The sequence below is a fragment of the Scyliorhinus canicula genome, chromosome 5, assembly GCF_902713615.1.
Source record: "Scyliorhinus canicula chromosome 5, sScyCan1.1, whole genome shotgun sequence".
In the NCBI taxonomy this organism is placed as follows: Eukaryota; Metazoa; Chordata; class Chondrichthyes; order Carcharhiniformes; family Scyliorhinidae; genus Scyliorhinus; species Scyliorhinus canicula.
Window position 1 is genome coordinate 196053162 of NC_052150.1, and position 20950 is coordinate 196074111.

A 20950-nucleotide genomic window follows, 5' to 3' on the forward strand; every position below is an offset into this window, starting at 1 on the left:
AAGAGAAGAGGTTAGCTGGAGTGTTGAATTTCAAAATAGCAGAGCTGGAGCTATATCAGCGTTTCACAGTGATCAATGTCATGATCTGCCTGTTCTGGATACTTTCAGCAAACTTTCACCGCATGTGCATTAACATCTTTCCCAATATGACATCCGTACAATCCACAAGTGAACGGGAGCACAGTACCCCAAAAAAGGATGCTAATGAGCCCCATTTTTCAACGGAGTCTTACCTGCCTCGCAGTTTCACTGCTTCAGCAAACTTCCTTTCATCCATGGCCTTTTGTACTTCCTGAGTCTAAAATAACATTTTAAGGAAATAAAATGTGATAGTTACAAATTCCAAACTACTGAGGTTACAATCTCCATTTACAACTAGAACTTGTATTTATATAGCACCTTTAATCTAGTAAAACTTTCCAAAGCAGGGACAGGTTCAAGGCGAGAAGGGAAAAGTTTAAGGGAAATGTGCAGGGTACTTTTTTCATGTAGAGAGTGGTGGGTGCCTGGAACGCGCTGCAAGAGGAACATTTAAGATGCATCTGGGTGGACGTGAATAGAGGGGAAACAGAGGGATACGGACAGAGTAAGGGGCGAAGGATTTTTTAAAAAAAAGTTAGGGCATCATGATCAGCATAGGCTTGAAGGGCTGAAGGGCCTGTTCTTGTGCTGTACTTTTGTTGTTTTTTTCATTACAGATTGTAAATGTGAGAAGTTGCCTACAAATGACTCCTAGAATTAATTCTGCTCGATATAAAATATTCATAAAGTATTCAGATTTCAATGAGATCAAGACAGCAAACATCTGATGAAACAATCAAAGCATAAATAAAAACATTTTTGAGACCTAAAGCTTTAAAAAAAACTTTACCTTGTAACCCGAGCTGTTCTTCCAATATTGCCAAAAACAAAAAAAAAATCACCTGATCACGCTTAAGGACAGTGCTATTGGCTCATATTCACTACTTACCATCTGTACGCACTCTAGTAGGGGAACTCGAATGGCCTGGTTCCCAGACAGCGACACAACACAGGCTGGAGTCTCTTCTGAAGCTTCTAGCAAGGCAACCACAGCTTCTACTCCCATTCTACTGGCCTAGGTCACGGAACATGCACAAAAGCAGGAGTGCTTCAAAAAAGAACTGGCAGCAATAAAGCACTTTTTAATATCCTCAGGAAATCTGAACTACACAACAGTTAATAAATTACTTTTGAATGGAGGGAAACTGCAGGATTACTTTTCAAAAGAAAAACACTCAGTACTGCAATGAAATATCAATTTTGGTTAAATGTTCAAGCCTCAAAAAAGACCAGAACACACAGCCTTCTTAATTCTTAAGGGGGGAGTGGTTAACACTGCTGCCTCACAGCACCCAGGTAGGGTGCTCTTTCAGATGGTTGGTGCATATGCGATGGTCTGAATGGCCTCTTTTTGCACAACAGGAATTCTATACTCCAAGATGACAGCACCGCCACTGAAACAATCGGATAGTCAAGGAATGATTATGAAGAGGTTTCTCAACTAGATTTTATTGAGAAACTAACTAGTGCAGGATATCACCAAGACTGAAAGAACAAAACAGATGAGCCAATCAAGAAACCAATCGATGGTATGATGGTCTCAACTTTTAACTGGGAAACACCATAGTTGATTTGGAGGACACACTCTTTTGTAATGTGAAAAGCATTGCGTTAAACAAACATGATCTTAGTCAGCAGTACTTGACTAGGATTGCAATCCCTATAAAAAAAGATCACACTATGATTCAACTGAAGTGTTTTCAAGTCAATGAAAGGAGAAAATAAGGTGGATAGAGAGAAACTATTTCCTCTGGTCAGGAAACAAGAGATTGTATCCTTACCAGGAAAAGCATAGTCAAAGGGTAGTGGAATTCTATAACTCTCTCCTCCAAAGAGTTGTTGAGTTTTGGTCAAATGAGCCCACAAGGTTGATTTTTTTAATATGCAAGATTAAGGGTTATGGAACCATAGGTGGAATGCAAGATGGGGCTAAAATATAGATTAGCCATAAAATACCAAAATAGGTTTGAGGAGCTGAATGGCTTCTTGTCCCGGAGTACTTATTATTCTGCCTCCGTTAAAATACCCAAGTTTGTTTGAGAAAGACAATTCTGTTTACTTACCAGGATGCGATCGAATGCAGAAGGTGTGCCTCCTCGTTGGACATGCCCCAAGATAGTCACACGTGTGTCAAAGCCCAGCCGTTTGACTACGAGCTGTCAGAAATTGTTGGGAATGTAAAATTATCTGTAAGATACTTAAAAGATGAATCTGACAAAGCCTGCTAACAAGGCTAGTACAAGAGAAGGAAAACTCAATGGAATCAATTTGCATGCTTGTATTTCACACTTGCACAATGTTAACCACATATGTAAGTGTTGGAACCAACAATTCTACGGACACGTGCTTGTAGGATTAGAATAGCGGTTTTAATATACTTACAACAGAGCCAGCCTGTTAGCCGTTGAACTTTTGGTGAACTGGCTGGCTGATCCTGTGGCACGGATCTTTATACAGCAGCTCCAGGGGGAGGAGTCCTTGGCGGAGCCAAGGGAGGAGCCCAGTACAAACTCTAGAGTACTCACAGAGCTACTCCCCCTGGTGGTCAGGTAATGCAACTGCACTTACAATATTGATACATATATATACAGATTATAATATCGTGTGAATCTCATTCCCCACATTCACCCCCTGTGAAAAAAATCGAGTCTGGCGGGGGTGGTGGCTCACAGAGTTAGTCTGTCCGGTGGACGAATTGTTCTTTTCGATCTGCCGAGTAATTTGCTTTTAACAGTTGCTTCAGCAGAAGAAGCATCAAAGCACAGAAGCACATGTAAATAAACATGCTTAAGATTTGGTTGTTTACAGATCTAATTAACTGGCAGGAATAGGAGGAACCTTACCAAGTTTTGTTAACCAAATTTTTAATTTTTGGGAAGTCCCAAGCATTTACTCCTTTTTAAAGCAAGTTGGAAAAATATTGTTGCTACTTGGCTAAAGTCATCTTCTCAACATTTGTAACCCAAGGAAATGCATCCTTTCTACTCCAGGTTATAAGGTTGCCTTTTGATGGACACAGGTATAGATGAAAGACATTTTTAATTCGATCCATCATGAGAGCTGACAAGTTAAGGGGTTAAATCGCCAAGAAATTATTTCAAATTATTTAAAACTAACAGAGACACAATTAAAGTTCTGTATAATCTTAATCCCCAAAATAGATTATTTGTAGCATCAAGAACACAAGAGCTACCAGAGAGAAGTACACAACTCTGGAGTTCAACTCCTGCAGGACCACATCATGTCCCGATTATAGTACCCAGGAACAAAATATCCCATTACCTAGAAATTCTAAAAAGATTATTGGGAGTGAAATACTCGGCACCATTCATTATAAATTACTACTTCAATTTCATCCACACTGTAGGAATTTTTTTTTTTAATGTTTTAAAATAACATTTTGGATGTATACACTACCAATAGTCCCAGAGGAATGGGATATCAGGATTCAGTAGCTGTAAAAAAAAACACAGAGGCTCTTTCCTGAACCTTGCAGGCAAAGTAAATAAAATTCTGCTGGTGTCATACCTCCAGTCTCCGACTCCTCCCCGTAAAGCACAGGATGTGTGCTGGAGGGAGGAAGAGAGCGGAACAGAAGACACAAACACATCCTCCACAGCTTGCATTTAACAAGGTTTTTTTAAAGCTCTTTATCACATGCAGCATTTTGTTTAAAAAAAAATAATTATTTAATTTTGATTCAAGATACATGCACATGCCATAAAACCAGAAAATGCTGGAAAACGTCAGTGGGCCTTGGCAGCATGTGTGCAAAGAGAAACAGAGTTAAACGTTTTGAGTCAAATATGACTCTTCCTCTGAACTCTGTTTCTCTCTCCACAGGTGCTGCCAGACCTGCTGAGGTTTTTTTTTCCAGCATTTTCAGTTTTTATTTCAGATCTCCAGCATTTGCAGTATTTTGCTTTTATTTACATGCACATGCAGTTTTGAACCGATTCAGTCTGAACTGCTCTTAATCTTGCCCCCAAGCTTCTCCACTAAAAAAAATACAAGTATCACATTACACAACGAAAAGCAAAGGAAAAGCAACAAATACAAATGGGAAGGTGAAGGGTCAAACTATTGATTGGGTAGAGGTGCATGCAACAGTAATGTTACAATTACACACAAAAGCTTTCCAAATGCAGGCAGGAAAAAAAAAGTAGCCTTTCAACAGTTGGTCAGAGCAGGAGTTGTACCACAAGGTGGCCAGTACTCACATCTTTAATCATGTCAGAGGTTATAGGTTTGTTGTCACAATCTATTGCCCCTTCTGATATAATTATGATATTCAGCCTTTTCATTCGGGCACGATTCTGATAAGAAAAATAAAGAATACATGGCACAACATCAAAATTCAGGCATCAGAGCACTTTCTGCCATTATAGCTTCCTTCCTAGGAGTCTTCTCGAAGAATGGAAATCCCTGCAATTTCTCCATTTAACTGCCTTTCCCTTTTAGTAGAAAAAAGGAAGACATCTCATGGTGTGAAAGCGGTCACTGCATTCAGCAAAGCGGAAGAATACCCCAGGAGTGAAACTACCGGCAGCTTACATGCTCCTTCTCTGCCTGTTTTTTTTACCCCCTTCAGGTACTCACATCCTTAACAACATTGGAAGAAATTGCTTTTCCTTCTCCGTCAGTGGCTCCTTCTGCAACAATGATAATGCTCAACCTGGTGCCCTGGGACCGGCTCTAAAGAACGCACAAAGAAATACTGGAAAAATGAACACTGTTACTTTAAAGGACAGCCACCATAAATTTATCTTCAAAGGCTGTTCCATCAAAACGTTTAATTCGGCTCCAAATGATTTAAAATTGCATGTGCAACATTATTCCATTGTTCTGATCGTTGAACATGCTCCCAGATTTATTTAGAATGAGATAGCAACGGTAGGAATTTCACAAAACTGTATAGATTTCACCGTAAGCACCAATCACTATCATTTCTCAATCAGCAACCAAAAAGAACTTTCTTTTCCAGAAATATTTAAAATTAAGGTATTATAGTGAAGACATCAGTTTTGAAGAAATCTTGATCAAGTTACAGTGCAAGCTCCTCTACTTCCATTCTACAAGCAGTTGGAAAGGGTTAAAAAAAACTATATTAAAATCAGATTTGGCTGAGGAACCTGGGAAGAAATAGATTGACTAATTTTGGGAACTTTGTAAAATTCATAAGCAGTACACAATATGAGAATTTCCCATCTTGACTGGCCAATTAGGAAGTGTAAGAAAAATAATTAGGTTATCCCCACGATCTAGGATTGCGTGCGGTTCACGCTCACGTTGGGGGTACTATTCGGGGAACAATTCAGGACATGTTAATGGGCCAGTACACTGATGGTGCGATATCCGAACAATTTCCAGCTCAGGGCGATTTCATCATTGGGGCCAGAGTTAATGCCAATGGGTCTGACAGCTGGTGGTGTTTTTAAGTGCTCCACTTATCACACACTCACTACAGCCACCAAGCTCAGAGACCTGCCCCCCCCCACCACCGCCAACCCCCCCCCTCCCCCCACCTCAGCCAATGAGGTTGAGTGATTGAGGTGGACCCACAGCTCCATGCCAGTGAGGAGTGGAGGGACACCCTCTTCCCCAGCATAGGCCGCAGACTCAAGACTGCCCTCCTGAACACTGCCTGGGAGGCGGTGACAGCGGGGTTTAAAAGACAGACTGAAGCAAGCCCAGCGGTTTTCAAGAGTTTTTCAGAGTTTTTTTAGCCTCCCACTCCCCCTTCTCGGCCATAGCAGCCAGTCCACTTTTGTCAATGCTAGTAGTAATTCACATCAGCGAGACCGCCGCCTGAGAGGAGAGGAGCATTGCGCAAGGGCGGAATATACTGTGTCCAACCCACTAATCATATTTAAATGTATGAAAATGCCGGTTTTGCATGCCGTGGCTGTCAGGGGGCATGAACCTCATTAGTGCCACCAGTGAGACACCGAAGTATGGCTCCTGAGTTCACGTCGGGTGTGGACCCCGATTTTGGCCCAACGCCAGATTCTCTGCCCGATTGCAGTTCGCGCTTGCGGCGTTGAGAGGCAGAGAATTTCACCCAATAGCAAAATAAACAATTAAACTACTGGGTAAACAATTAAAACTACTGGGTGTCACCTCAGGAAGTTCCTCAAATATCTTTTGCCAGCAACTCAACACTCTCATTCTAAAGAATACCAGGAAGCAGAAGAAAGTCTAAAATAAATGTGTTGTGATAAAGGAAGCTAAAAAGGATAAAAAGTCTTTTCAGATTTTTGAATGCGTAGAAGGTACAATGCAAAGTTTCTAGTCCAGTTTCAGCAAGCTACTGACGAGGGAGAATGGGTAGAATGAATGGCAAGGGAACACAGCTTATTGCAGTGACTGAAAGTGATAGCATGGTCTTTCTAATGTATAGCTGGAGGATAACAGAAGTTGTAGAGAGGTATTGTTGGAAATCGTCCACACGAACTTGGGAGCCAACAACATACCTACAAAGGGATGCCTGCAAAACTAATACTAACTTCGGGATTGATTGAAAAAAATCATGTGGAACAATCCCAGATACAGCAGCAGGGGTACATCATGATCACTTTGCACTGGTGAATTTTGATGGCCCAAATTAGCTTCATTTGTTAGTATGATTTTGTGACATCACCAGGAGGTAGTACATTAACGGGGGAAAGAGTAGAGGACCAAAGAGAGATTGTCAACAATTGAAAGACACAAATGTGCCATAACGATCAGAATTCTTATAAATGAAGATGGATACACCAAATACTATTAAAAAAACATAACTGTCTCAGATCAATCAATAAAGGTTAAAATACATTCTGAGAAGGTATTAATTCCAGAGATTGAGATGGCCTCCCAGATCATGAAAGTAACTCAACAGAATACAAAAAAACATCTAGGGTTGGATTCACAGAGTCAGGAAGACCCCGTTGACCTATAAAAAATGGGCACAAACTCAGTGCAGCACAGTGGAGCAGTGGTTAGCACTGCTGCCTCACGGCACCACAGACCCGGGTTCGATCCTGGCCTTGGGTCACTGTCTGTGTGGAGTTTACACATGCTCCCCGTGTCTGCGAGGGTCTGACCCCAACAACTCAAAAAGATGTGTAGGGTAGGTGGATTGGCCACGCCCCTTATGGTTGCCCCTTAATTGGAAAAAAAGAGAATTGGGTACTCTAAATTTATTTTTTTAAATTGATACAAACTGGATGCACAAGTCCCACCCCCACTTCCAACAAATCCCAAAAGCAGAAGTTCAATTATATAATGAAAAGTGAACCAAAATGGTAATATTCTGATCCTATGGTTTCTGTTACCCGTGACACTCATTGGTTCATTGGCATGCGTTTAAGATACTACCAAAATAGTGGCGACAGAGTGGTTAGACACTGCTCACAGTGCCAGGGAGCCAGGTTTGATTCCGCTTTGGGTGACTGCCTGGCACATTCTCCCCGTGTCTGCGTGGGTTTCCTCGGGTTCCCTCCCACAGTCCAAAGATGTGCAAGTTGGGTGCATAGGGGCTGGTTTAGCTCACTGGGCTAAATCGCTGGCTTTTAAAGCAGGCCAGCAGCATGGTTCGATTCCCGTACCAGCCTCCCCGGACAGGCGCCGGAATGTGGCGCCTAGGGGCTTTTCACAGTAACTTCATTGAAGCCTACTTGTGACAATACGCAATTTTCATTTCATTTCATTGGCCATGCTAAATTGCTCCTTAGTGTCCAAAAATGTGCAAGTTAGGTGGAGTTACTGGGTTGCGGGGATAGAGTGGGGGCGTGGGATGAGGTAGCATTCTCTTTCAGAGGGTCGTTGCAGACTCAATGGGCTGAATGACCTCCATCTGGACTGTAGGAATTCTATGGATCTTATGGCTATCCAATATACAGTTTGCCACGTCCACCAATTTCAAATTCAATGTTTTTACAAAGTTTAGAATTTCTAAAATGTTTTATTGAACTTTTTCAGCAATGTCATGCCTTGATGCAAAATGTTTTACCTCCGTGAGTTTCTGACACATCTGATCCTCCCAGCCTTCTCCTGGAGGGCTTTCAGGGATGAATACCCAGTCTGCACCAGAGGCCAAGGCACTTACTAGAGCTAGGTACCTAAAAGCAAGACATACTTCACTAAATTTCAGTTTTAAAAAAAGATTTCCAATAACGGCAATCAAACTGATCTCAAAATCTACCAGTCATGTCACAAAAGTTTGTTTGCTCACCCACAGTGTCTGCCCATCACCTCCAGTACAAAGGTCCTCTGATGGCTGCAAAACATTGGTGAAAGAGTTTGTGTTAATTACTTTATAATTGCTGTCTCACATCTACAGTAACAAAAGCTTAAAGATTAAGAAGTACGTTGCAGGGACTTCCGGTTGCGGCTATGACCAGCTAAGTCGCACGTTTGGCTGCTCCTGCTACAAAGGTGTTTTCGGGCCGATTGGAGGGCCCCAACGGCGCTGTAAGGACAAATCCCGGTGGGGGAAGGCTCCCTGAAGAGAACCAGACCAACTTTATGGTCGGTACCCGGAGTGGGGTGGTAAAGAAAGCAACAGCAGCTCCCAAAAAAAAGCGGGGGAAGAAGACCAAAATGGCGGCCGGTGGCGCACCCGAGGAATGGAGGAAATGGGCGGAGGAGCAGCAGGCTGCTCTCCTGCGCTTCTTTACGGAGCTGAAAATGGAGCTCTTGGAGTCAATGAATGCGACGACCACCAGGCTGATGGGAGCCCAGGCGACCCAAGAGGCATCGATTCGGGAGCTGCAGCAGGAGATGACTGCGAGGGAGGAGGAGGCCACGGTCCTCGTGGGAAAGGTAGAGGTGCACGAGGCACTCCACCTGAAATGGCAGAGCCGTTTTGAGGAGCTGGATACCCGAATGAGGCGGAAGAACCTGAGGATCTTGGGCCTGGCAGAAGGCCTGGAGGGGTCAGACCTCCCGGGATACGTAGCAGAAATGCTGAGCTCCCTGATGGGGGCAGGGGCCTTCCCTTCGCCCCTGGAGCTGGAAGAGGCCTACAGGGTCATGGCTAGGAGGCCAAGAGCAAATGAGCCCCCGAGGGCGGTGCTGGTGCGGTTCCAGCGACTCAGCGACCGTGAGAGAGTGCTGGAGTGGGCCAAGAGGGAAAGGAGCAGCAAGTGGGAGAATTCGACGGTGAGGGTCTACCAGGACTGGAGTGCGGAGGTGGCAAAGCGGCGGGCCCGGTACAACCGGACGAAGGCGGTGCTACATGCAAAACGGATCAGGTTCGGAATGCTGCAGCCAGCGCGCTTGTGGGTCACCTACAGGAACCAACACCACTATTTTGAGTCCCCAGAGGAGGCGTGGGCCTTTGTACAGGAAGAGAAACTGGACTCGAATTAGACCCAGGGGATACTGGGCGGCCGTAGCCGCTCGGGTACTTTCAGCTGAATTCTTTGTTTGGATTTTGAACTCTTGCTGTGGGTTTTTCTTCTGATGTTTTTTCCCCCCTTTGCCAACTTCCCTTAGTTATTGTTATTGTGGTAATTCATGGTTATTTATGATTATTTATGCTGTTTGGTAGAGGGCGACTGTTAAGTACATTGTTATTTGTTATCTATCTGTTATTTATAATGTTAAGTTGGGGAGGCGGGACGGGGGGGGAGAGCAGATCGGGGATATGGGCTCCTAGGGGGGGTTCTTTACAGGCATGGACGGGGACGGGGGTGGAACTGAAGATGGCGGGGTGGGGTGTGGCAGGGCGAAAGCGCGGGCTTTCCTCTGTTTTCCCGCGCGCGGGGCAGAGGAGGGGGGAGGGGAGGAGTGCGGGGCGTGGCTAGCAATGGCGACCTTTCCCGCGCTGGAGCGGGGCCAGGGAGGAGTGGCAAGGGGGGGGAGGCCCCCCCCCGAGCCGGGGGGAGTCGGAGTGTGGCAGGAGCAGCCGGGTCAGCGTGAACCAGCTGACTTACGGGAGTACGATGGAGGGTACATCGCGGCTAGGAGGGGTCCTAGCCTGGGGGGGGGGGGGGGGGGGGGGGGGGGGGGGGGGGGGGGTTAGGGAGGGACACCGGGTTGCTGCTGAAAAGACCAGAAACGGGAAGTGGAGGACTGGAGAGGTGGGGGGAGGGGGACATCGCCATGGGGAGCGGGTCAGAAGGGGAGGGTCGACCCGGGGCGAGCAGGGAACAGGACATGGCTAATCGGCAGGGGAAGGGGGCGGGTCGTCCCGCGACCCGGCTGATCACTTGGAACGTGAGGGGGTTGAATGGGCCGGTCAAGAGATCAAGGGTATTCTCACACCTGAAGGGACTGAAGGCTGATGTAGCAATGTTACAGGAGACCCATTTGAAGGTAGTGGACCAGGTTCGCCTAAGAAGGGGGTGGGTGGGACAGGTGTTCCACTCTGGATTGGATGCAAAGAACCGGGGGGTGGCGATTCTGGTGGGAAAGAGGGTGTCGTTCGTGGCGGAGGAGGTGGTGGCGGATAAGGAGGGTAGGTATGTGATGGTGAAGGGTAAGCTGCAGGGGGAGAAAGTGGTGATGGTCAACTTATATGCCCCGAACTGGGATGACGCGGGTTTTATGAGGCGCCTATTGGGCCTCATTCCGGGACTGGAGGCAGGGGGCTTGATCATGGGGGGGGACTTTAACACAGTGCTGGACCCCGGGCTAGACAGATCGAGCTCAAGGACCAATAGGAGGCCGGCAGCGGCAGAAGTGCTGAGGGGGTACATGGAGCAGATGGGAGGAGTAGACCCATGGAGGTTTGGTAGGCCGAGGGCGAGGGAGTATTCCTTTTTCTCCCACGTCCATAGAGTGTACTCCAGAATCGATTTCTTCATGTTGAGCAGGGGGCTGATCCCGAGGGTACGGGAAGCTGAGTACTCGGCCATTGCGATCTCTGATCATGCACCACATTGGGTGGATGTGGAAATGGGGGAGGCGCGGGACCAGCGCCCGCTGTGGCGGCTGGATGTGGGGCTGTTAGCGGACGACGAGGTGTGTAAAAGGGTCCGGAAGAGCATTGAGAGCTATCTGGACTTGAATGACACGGGTGAGGTGCAGGTGGGGATGGTCTGGGAGGCCCTGAAGGCAGTGATCAGGGGAGAGCTGATCTCCATAAGGGCGCACAGAGAAAGAAAGGAGAGGCAGGAGAGGGAGAGGCTGGTGGGGGAGCTATTGGAAGTGGATAGGAGATATGCGGAGGCACCAGAGGAGGGGCTGCTGGGAGAACGGCGCAGCCTGCAGGTCAAGTTCGACCTGCTGACCACCAGGAAGGCAGAGACGCAGTGGAGAAGGGCACAGGGTGCGGTCTATGAGTATGGGGAAAAGGCGAGCAGGATGCTGGCACACCAGCTTCGCAAACGAGATGCGGCTAGGGAGATTGGGGGAGTGAAGGAGAGGGGCGGGAAGGTAGTGCAGAAGGGGCAAGAAGTGAATGGGGTCTTCAGGGATTTTTACAAGGAGTTGTATCGGTCTGAGCCGCCGACGAGGAGAGGGGGAATGGAGGACTTCCTAAACAAATTGAGGTTCCCAAGGGTCCAGGAGGGGCTGGTAGAAGGGCTGGGGGTGCCAATAGGGCTAGAGGAGCTAGTCAAGGAAATAGGTCAGATGCAAGCGGGGAAGGCGCCGGGGCCAGATGGGTTCCCGGTGGAATTCTACAAGAAAAATGTGGACTTGGTGGGACCGGTACTGGTACGAGCCTTTAATGAGGCGCGAGAGGGGGGGGTTCTGCCCCCGACAATGTCGCAGGCTCTGATCTCCCTGATATTGAAGCGGGATAAAGACCCCGTGCAGTGCGGGTCCTACAGGCCTATCTCGCTTCTGAACGTGGATGCCAAGTTGCTGGCAAAGATCCTGGCAGCTAGAATAGAGGATTGTGTGCCAGGGGTAATCCACGAGGACCAGACAGGGTTCGTGAAGGGGCGGCAGCTCAACACGAACGTGCGGAGATTGCTGAATGTAATTATGATGCCGGCAGTGGAGGGGGAGGCTGAGATAGTGGTAGCGCTGGACGCGGAGAAGGCATTCGATAGGGTGGAGTGGGAGTACCTGTGGGAGACGTTGGAACGGTTTGGGTTTGGGGAAGGGTTTATTAAGTGGGTGAAGTTGCTCTACTCGGCCCCGACGGCGAGTGTAGTGACAAACGGGAGGAGGTCGGAGTATTTCGGGCTCCACCGAGGGACCAGGCAGGGATGTCCCCTATCCCCCCTACTTTTCGCACTGGCGATTGAACCGTTGGCGATGGCACTGAGGGGTTCAGGGGGGTGGAGAGGACTGACTAGGGGAGGGGAGGAACATCGAGTATCGCTGTATGCGGATGATCTACTGCTGTACGTGGCAGACCCAGAAGGGGGAATGCCGGAGATAATGGCACTATTAGCAGAGTTTGGGGACTTTTCGGGGTACAAACTAAATTTGGGCAAAAGCGAGGTTTTTGTGATACACCCGGGGGATCAGGGAGAGGGTATTGGGAGACTCCCCTTCAAGCGAACAGGAAAGAGCTTTAGGTACTTAGGGGTGCAGGTGGCAAGGAACTGGGGGACCCTCTACAAGTTGAACTTTTCCAGGCTGGTGGAACAGATGGAGGAGGAATTTAAGAGGTGGGACATGGTACCGTTGTCGCTGGCGGGGAGGGTGCAGTCAATCAAAATGACGGTCCTCCCAAGGTTCTTGTTTTTATTTCAGTGCTTGCCCATCTTCCTCCCTAGGGCCTTCTTCAAAAAGGTGACGAGTAGCATCATGAGCTACGTGTGGGCGCATGGCACCCCAAGGGTGAGAAGGGTCTTTTTGGAGCGGAGTAGGGACGGTGGAGGGCTGGCACTACCCAATCTCTCGGGGTTATACTGGGCGGCAAATGTGTCAATGGTGCGCAAGTGGATGATGGAAGGGGAGGGGGCAGCTTGGAAACGAATGGAGAGGGCGTCCTGTGGCAACACAAGCCTGGGGGCCCTAGTAACGGCACCATGGCCGCTCCCCCCCACGAGGTACACCACGAGCCCGGTAGTGGCGGCCACCCTCAAGATATGGGGGCAGTGGAGGCGACACAGGGGGGAAATGGGAGGTCTGTTGGCGGCGCCAATAAGAGGGAACCATAGATTTATCCCGGGGAACATTGACGGGGGATTTCAGAGCTGGTACAGGGTGGGCATACGGCAGCTGAAGGACCTGTTTATAGAGGGGAGGTTTGCCAGCCTGGGAGGGCTGGAGGAGAAGTTTGAGCTCCCCCCGGGAAACATGTTCAGATATTTACAAGTGAAGGCATTTGCTAGGCGGCAGGTGGAGGGGTTTCCCCTGCTCCCCAGTAAGGGGGCGAGTGATAGGGTGCTCTCGGGGGTCTGGGTCGGAGGGGGGAAGATATCAGACATCTACAAGATAATGCAGGAGGCGGAAGAAGCATCAGGGGAGGAGCTGAAAGCCAAGTGGGAAGGGGAGCTGGGAGAGCAGATAGAAGACGGGACGTGGGCGGATGCACTGGAGAAGGTCAATTCTTCCTCCTCGTGTGCGAGGCTGAGCCTCATTCAATTTAAGGTGCTGCATAGAGATCACATGACGGGGACAAGAATGAGCCGGTTCTTTGGGGGTGAGGACAGGTGTGTCAGATGTCTGGGAAGCCCAGCGAACCATGTGCATATGTTCTGGGCATGTCCGGTGCTGGAAGGGTTCTGGAAGGGTGTGGCAAGGACGGTGTCGAAGGTGGTGGGGTCCAGGGTCAAACCAGGATGGGGGCTTGCGATCTTTGGGGTCGGGGAAGAACCGGGGGTACAGGAGGCTAGGGAGGCCGGAATACTGGCCTTTGCGTCCCTAGTGGCTCGACGAAGGATATTAATTCAATGGAAGGACGCGAGGCCTCCAAGCGTTGAAACTTGGATTAACGATATGGCTAGCTATATTCAGCTAGAAAGGATCAAATTTGCCCTGAGAGGGTCGGTACAGGGATTCTCCAGGCGGTGGCAACCTTTCCTTGACTTTTTAGATCAGAGATAGGCGTACGGGGTCGTGGCAGCAGCAACCCGGGGGGGGAGGGGAGGGGAAGGGGGGGGCAGCAATGGTCGTGGGGGGACATGCACGACTGTAACGCGGGCAAGTCTGCTCGCTGCTCATGTCTGAAACTGTAGGCTGCCTTGTTTGTTAAGTTGTTGCTTGGGGGGGGGGAGGACTGGTGCGCGCGAGAGGGCGGGCGAGGGAGGGATATTTGCCTAGAGGGATTGTGTTGTAAATAATTTAAAAATTAGTAGGGGTAAATGTCTGTACGGAAAAACTCTTTCAATAAAAATTATTTAAAAAAAAAAAGAAGTACGTTGCAGGATTTTAAAGTAAACCTAGAAAACATTTTTTACTTTTAAAAATATTGCAAGACCATTGTCATAAATGGGTGCGATTGAATGGCCTTATCCTGCCCGACCTGGCGACGTGCGAGCTGTTAAATCTCGTGGCCTCTCACGAGATTTGTGATGCTTGGAATACTCTCTCCCGAGATGTAAAATCTGGATCTCACCCTCGCTGGGCGAGATCCAGATTTACATTAAGTTCACCAGATTCCAAACTCCCAACTCACCTATATGGGGGTCCTCGGGGCCCCTCTGCACTCCACCACACATGCACAGGGCACCCCATGGCCAAACTCACGCCATGGGAAAAATGTCATCCTGGCATCTTGGCACCGCCAGCCTGGCAGTGCCCTGCCAGTGGGCAGTTCCACCTGGGTACTTTGGCAGTGCCAGACTTGCACCCAGGTGGCACGGTCAGGGTGCCCGGATGGCACCGGCAGTGCCAGGCTGCCACCCTGCCCAAAGGGCAAGACCCTAGGGGCCTCCAATTCCCTGGGAGACCCCCACAAGTGCCGTACCATAAGATCCCCATTTGTTGGAACCAGCACCGAATGGTACTCGCCCGAGGTGTCCGAGGCGAAGGGGTTAGATAGATCCCAAAGCCTCGAGTATATCAGGGGCTTGCATATTGGAGGGAGACTAGCAGTCTCGCTCTAATATGCAGATATGCAAAATAGTGATCCCACCCACAATAGGCGGATTCAGATCACAATGGATCTCAAGAGTGCATTAAGATCTTGCAAGGCATGGTGCGCTGGGTAGATCTCGGAAGGGGGATTTCCCAGCATCTACCGATCGGCGCTGAAGGACCGGCGCGAGTTCGCGCACGAATGGACCGGCCGGCGTATTTCCGCGCGTGCGCAGAACGACCGGCGTATTTCTGCACATTCGCGGGGGCTCTTCTCCGTGCCGGCCCCCAGCAATATTGTGCAGCCCTACAGGGGCCTGGTGCGAAGGAAAGAAGGCCCACAGAACCAGCCAGCCGCAGGATCAGTAGGCCCCGATCGCGGGCCAGGCCACGGTAGCCCCCCCTTCCTCCCAGTGGTCGGATCCCCCTGCCACTCCCCAGGACCGCCCACCTCACACTTACCTGCCAGGTCCTGCCATGTGCGAGGTGAGTAATTCACGGTGGCGAGACTGGGCAAAACATTACGGCCATCGGGGCCCGGAGAATCGCTGGGGAGGCTGCAGTCAACGGGCACCAACCGGAGTGGCAGAAAACCCAACGGCCCCTGAAAAACGCGCCGGAGCATAGAGCAGCCGGTATCGGGGCGGGATTCGCACCTCCCTCCGGGGATTCTCCGACCCTGCGCTGGGTCGGAGAATCCCGGCCATTAAATCGGTGTCTGAAATGCTACTTTAATGAAGGCAAAAGAGTCAGAAAGTAACATTAAGATGTTTATTTAATACACGGACGATATACAAAAGGGGTTTGACTTTACTGGATCCTCTCTCTTTGTCAGGAAGTTCATACCTGGTTGATTTTATGTACAAATGGAATCAGCCATGTAGTTAGCGAGGGAGCTCATACTCTTTGAGCCATACTCGAATTCACCTACAATGTAGCTATAACCTTCTGGGGGAATGCACTTCACTTGAGGAAGGAGCAGTGCTCCGAAAGCTAGTGTTTGAAACAAACCTGTTGGACTTTAACCTGGTGTTGTAAGACTTCTTACTGTGCTCACCCCAGTCCAACGCCGGCATCTCCACATCATCTTCAAAATCAAGACCCGGCAGCAGTGGCTTTTTTACGTAGTGAGAAAAACTTTCCTGCTTTTGCCGCTCGGAATTAGCTCGGTAGCTCCCACCTTGGCTGGTGAAGCTGCCTGTCAGTGAGTTTTGGAGTGCTACATGCTGTCCCTCCAGCGTCATGAGCCCGCCCGCTATCCCTAATTGGATGGCAATCCCACTCATTGGCCTTCAATTGATTGCAGCTTTCAAAATCCAGTGGCCATGCCTAAAGCGTGCCAGGGACCCGGAACGTGCCAGCATTTCCAGTTCTTGACCTCCGATTTAAAATCCAGCCGAACATTTCAAGTCTGTGACCTTTCATTGGTATTTGAACACTAGATTATAATCTTTCTCTCTGTACTGGAGTGAGTTGCACTGGGAAACTGCAGCAGGAACTTCAACAATGTGCAGTTCCACCCAGCAGGACTGAACAGGAAGGGAAGGATATTACCACAATGAAACTGGTATTGCAAAGTGTGGAATCATTGTAAAATCCACGGCAAGTGTGCAAGACCTTATGCTACAAGTGGAATAATGTAACAACTTTTGTTGCAATAAGAAAAGGAATGGACAAGGAATAGATTCACACGAGCATCAGTACAGCTGAGGAGTCTCAATTATAAAAGGAGTATCTCGAGAAACTGGGAATATTTCCACTGGGATTGGGAAGATTAAAAGGCAACTTGATAAAAACTTTCAGGATTATGAAATATCCTGCTCAGGTCATGAAATATCCTGCTCAGGTCACTAATATTGTGACAACAAGCACTACTTGTTATGGAACAATTTGGGTATGTTTTTCAAGCAATGTACAATGGGTTTAATGAATAGTAGAACCTGTGATCACTAGTATTATTGCTGATCACTTAAAAACACCTGTGCCCACAGCAAGGAGTCTCTAGCTTTATTCAAATTTTTATTACACTTATTAACACCCATGAGTAAATGGACAATTCAGTACAGTACTTGCACCACCTAGCAGGTGTAATTGTTGATCACTTTGGCAAAGGGAAAGAAGAATATTCTAACTTTCTTCAAATGCTTCTAAGCAATGACTCTCAAATGGCTACTGCATAAAGGAATATGGTCCCCTTAGACTGTGAGCAAAAGAAATGTGCTCAACAGGTCTGCAAGATGCCATAAAACAAAGGGCTGCTAAGACTCCTGACAAGCACCCCAGATAATGGCAAGATTATCTATAAAGAAATATATATGAGCTTCGAGCCAATTCAAAGTTGCCTTGAAACCAGATTAAATTAATTTAACTTCTGAAATGGAATGAATAATTAATAATTTTATTTCTCAAGCTATTGTAATATATGATTTGCACATCATTTTTTAAAAGACATATAGAGTCAGCCATAGCTCGGCAATGGCACGCTGAGGAGTCAGATGGTTGTGAGATCAAATCCCACTCTGGGGACTTCAGTTCGGAATTTGGACCGAAATTCCTACTGAAGGAAGCTGCCCTTTGGCCAAGACAGTAAACCTAGCCTGCCCTCTCAGTGGATATAAAATATGTCACGGCATTGTTCAAAGAAAAGAGTGAGATCTGGCTTTGAGGATAAAGCAAGGGATGCTTGGGGGCAAAAAGCAGCAGAGGCAACTGAACAAATGATCTCCGTCATAGGGCGAAATTCTCAGTTTGGTAGACTAAGTGTAGACATCAAAGTTAGGGAGATATTATAAAATTGGATCCCAGAAGATGTAGCAGGCAATTTAGGGGTTAAACAGACTGAGGATAAAACTGTTAGCATGCCCTGATGCCTCACGGCGCCGAGGTCCCAGGTTCGGTCCCGGCTCTAGGTCACTGTCAGTGTGGAGTTTGCACATTTTCCCCATGTTTGCGTGGGTTTCACCCCCACAACCCAAAGATTTGCAAGGTAGGTGGATTGAACAAGCTAAATTACCCCTTAATTGGAAAAAAATTAATTCTACACTAAAACTAAAAAAAAAATTGTTAGCATGAAGTCAGAGGGATACACCAACACTTGGCATGAGTTACATTTTCCCATTCAGACTGAAACCTGTTAGTGGGAATACACAGGACGGCCCTGTTCAGCAAGGGTGGTTTACGAGAGATCTATTATCCTTCGGGACACTTCTGTCTGGCCAGCTAGGAGCCCATTACAGAGTCTGATGGCCCCTTTGTCTGTCAATGGGAGGTTAGTTGCATATCAATAGCATCGCGCTGTTTTTTTTTGCATAAATAGGAGTAGGCAATTAAACAGTCAAGATAACAATGATGGGTTCAAGTCTGGAAACCCCAGGGGAGAACCTTTGTGTGAGGGAGAGCGAAAAGGTAGAGAGAGAAGGCTTTGGAAAGTGACAGAGAGGTTATGAAAGCTTCCACCGACGCAGGTTTTGGAAAAGGGTCTGAAAGAATTTCCCTATTCTCTATTGCTTTGTAAATACTAGAATCGTCATTGCCTGCCCATGTATGTTGAATGAGAGCTGCACGTTCATTTAAAGTGCTGTTTAATGAGAACTAGTGTGTTAAGGTTAAGAAACTACATGTAATCTGCTATTGTTAGGGTGAGGTTTAAAAGTTTAAATATTGCTTTTCTTTTGTTTTAATACAGTTTGTTTATAAAAATAACCAAGCCCTACTTCTTATATTATCACTCCTAGAAATAATCAATCTTTCCGCACCACCTTAAAATCTTTATAAATTTGTGACTCTGGTCCAGCCATAGCCACTGCTGAGAGCTGACCTGGCATCCATAACCTATAAACTGAATTGCATGGGGTTCACTTTCCCATTGGGGGCACTAGTTTGGGAGCAATTCGGAACCTGCTAATGAGCTAGCACTCTGCCTAATGAATCCAGAACAATTAGCACACTGGGCTAAATCACTGGCTTTTATAGCATACCAAGGCAGGCCAGCAGCACGGTTCAATTCCCGTACCAGCCTCCCCGAACAAGCGCCAGAATGTGGCAACTTAGGGGCTTTTCACAGTAACTTCATTGAAGCCTACTCATGACAATAAGCAATTTTCATTTCATTTCATTTTTCATTCCCGCCGCAATCGACTTCGCTGGGGCCAGAATTGGCATTGGAAAGTTTGACGAGTTGAAGCTGCACTCCATTCCCCACACACTCTCATTCCAGCCATGAAGATGGCAATGCAAAGGGCAGCCCTGAAATCCATGGAGGGTGAGCTGGACAGAATTCTAGATGCGGTGGAGGAGAGGGAGACTGCCTCTTCCCCAGGGTGGGCAGGAGGCTACCGCCCATGGATGTCAAACAGGCCTGGGCAGACGTGGCAGAGGCAACGAGAGGCCTCACCAGGCGGACTAGCGTGCAGTGTTGTGAATCCCCGTTACATACCATCCTGCACCAAACCCCAACACCTGTATTATCCTCTTTGGCCAGGTGCCTTGCTACAGGGCACCAGCTACAGACCATCCCCTGCAACTCGCCTCCATGTGTCCTTAATGTGTCCCCCAGGAAAAGACAGCTGACAATTGCCAGGAATGGGAGAAGACTGGAGGGGGTGAGTCGAATTGCAGGGTCCTCACCACCACCGAGCAGAGAGCAATGGAGCTAGCCGGAGAGGTGGAAGAGAGGGCTATGTCCCCGACGGAGCTCGGAATGGGACAACCAAGTGAGCCCCTAATGCAAATTAATGTCCCTATAGCAAGTCCCCAGACCACTCCTTCCTGAGATCTCACCATGTGTCTTAACATTTGTCTTTCAGGATCACCTACACACGAAGCCAGCCCATCTGGGTACCTCGGTGGGGCATTTTAGTGAAGAGGCTCATGGGTTACCTTCTGGTATGCACCACATCAGGTAAAGGTTGGGATTCCCGAGTGGGCAGTCGGAAGGCTGCCCGGTCCCAGGAACCAGCTGTAGTCCAGACAGGTGTTGCACTTCTGGGAAGAGTGAACCCAGTCCATAGATCTGCGGGTTAGGTGGAACAGCCATGTTAAATTGCCCCTTGCGTCCAGGGATAGGACAGGGTGGGGGGGGGGGGGGTCGTATACCTCTCTTTCGAATAGTCAGTGCAGGCCCGATGGGCCGGATTGCCTCTTTTTGCACTGTGGGGATTCTATAATCACTGGTGGAGATGCAGACAGAGCTCAGGTTTACAGGAGGGGAGTCAGCAAACTTCCAGCGCCTGCAGGTGCAGCTGGAGTCCAACCGCCTTCATGAGCAGGAGACAGTGCCGACAATATGTGGTACCCAGTCCAACAATGAACAGGTAGCGCCTGCAGTGGAAGCCTTAGCTGGAAAAGTCACAGCTATGGGCCAAGACATTTAAGGCTTGGGGCATACTGTGCAGTCGATGGCTGAGGCAGTCATGTACCGAGCCCATATGGACATTGTTGCAGTGCTCCAGAGCTTGACCCAGGTCACAAAGGATCATAGCTGTGGGCATCGAGGGCATTGGCCAAGCACTGACTGACCTAGGTCAGGCACAGAGGGTCATAGTTCAGTGCCAGAAGGACCCAGCACAGTGCTAGAGAGACATGACCGAGGGAGTGAGGGACATGTCTCACTCACTGTCACACATGTCCAAGTCTCAGTGCTACATGGCTGAGGGCATCGAGACCATGGCTCAGATGAGTGTGCCCCCTGGACTGACAGAGCAATGACGGTGGAGCCTCCAGACCTGACCTCGTTCTCACCTCGGTCTCATGGAGTATCTCAGGAGCCCGAGGAAGGAGGAAGTGATGGGGCCCATGTCAGTGGAGGTGCTGGAACACCTCAGCGTTTCTGAATCCCCCCCACCTGACACTGGCGCATCTGATGGGCAGAACAGGGTGGCACGTTGTCACTTTTGACACCCGCAAGCCAGCCGCGCCCAACCATGTTCAAGTCAGGGCACATTACTGTAAATATTCACGGGTG

General features: G+C 48.4%; 1 protein-coding gene across 6 annotated transcripts in view; it reads right to left on the reverse strand.

The window, feature by feature from the left end:
- LOC119966509 (ATP-dependent 6-phosphofructokinase, platelet type-like) overlaps window positions 1–20950 on the reverse strand; it is a 131054-nt gene that overhangs the window by 49751 nt on the left and 60353 nt on the right. For 4 of the 6 annotated variants that reach the window (XM_038798318.1, XM_038798315.1, XM_038798316.1 and 1 more), the window contains exons 6-11: window positions 8294–8338; window positions 8072–8180; window positions 4302–4397; window positions 2145–2237; window positions 971–1096; window positions 234–298 (exon numbers count right to left, since the gene is read on the reverse strand). In XM_038798318.1, coding sequence (XP_038654246.1) covers window positions 234–298; window positions 971–1096; window positions 2145–2237; window positions 4302–4397; window positions 8072–8180; window positions 8294–8338 — 534 coding nt within the window. Of the gene's footprint in view, window positions 1–233; window positions 299–970; window positions 1097–2144; window positions 2238–4301; window positions 4398–4680; window positions 4777–8071; window positions 8181–8293; window positions 8339–20950 lie in introns of all 6 variants that reach the window. The other 2 variants (XM_038798317.1, XM_038798314.1) reach the window with 1 other exon arrangement.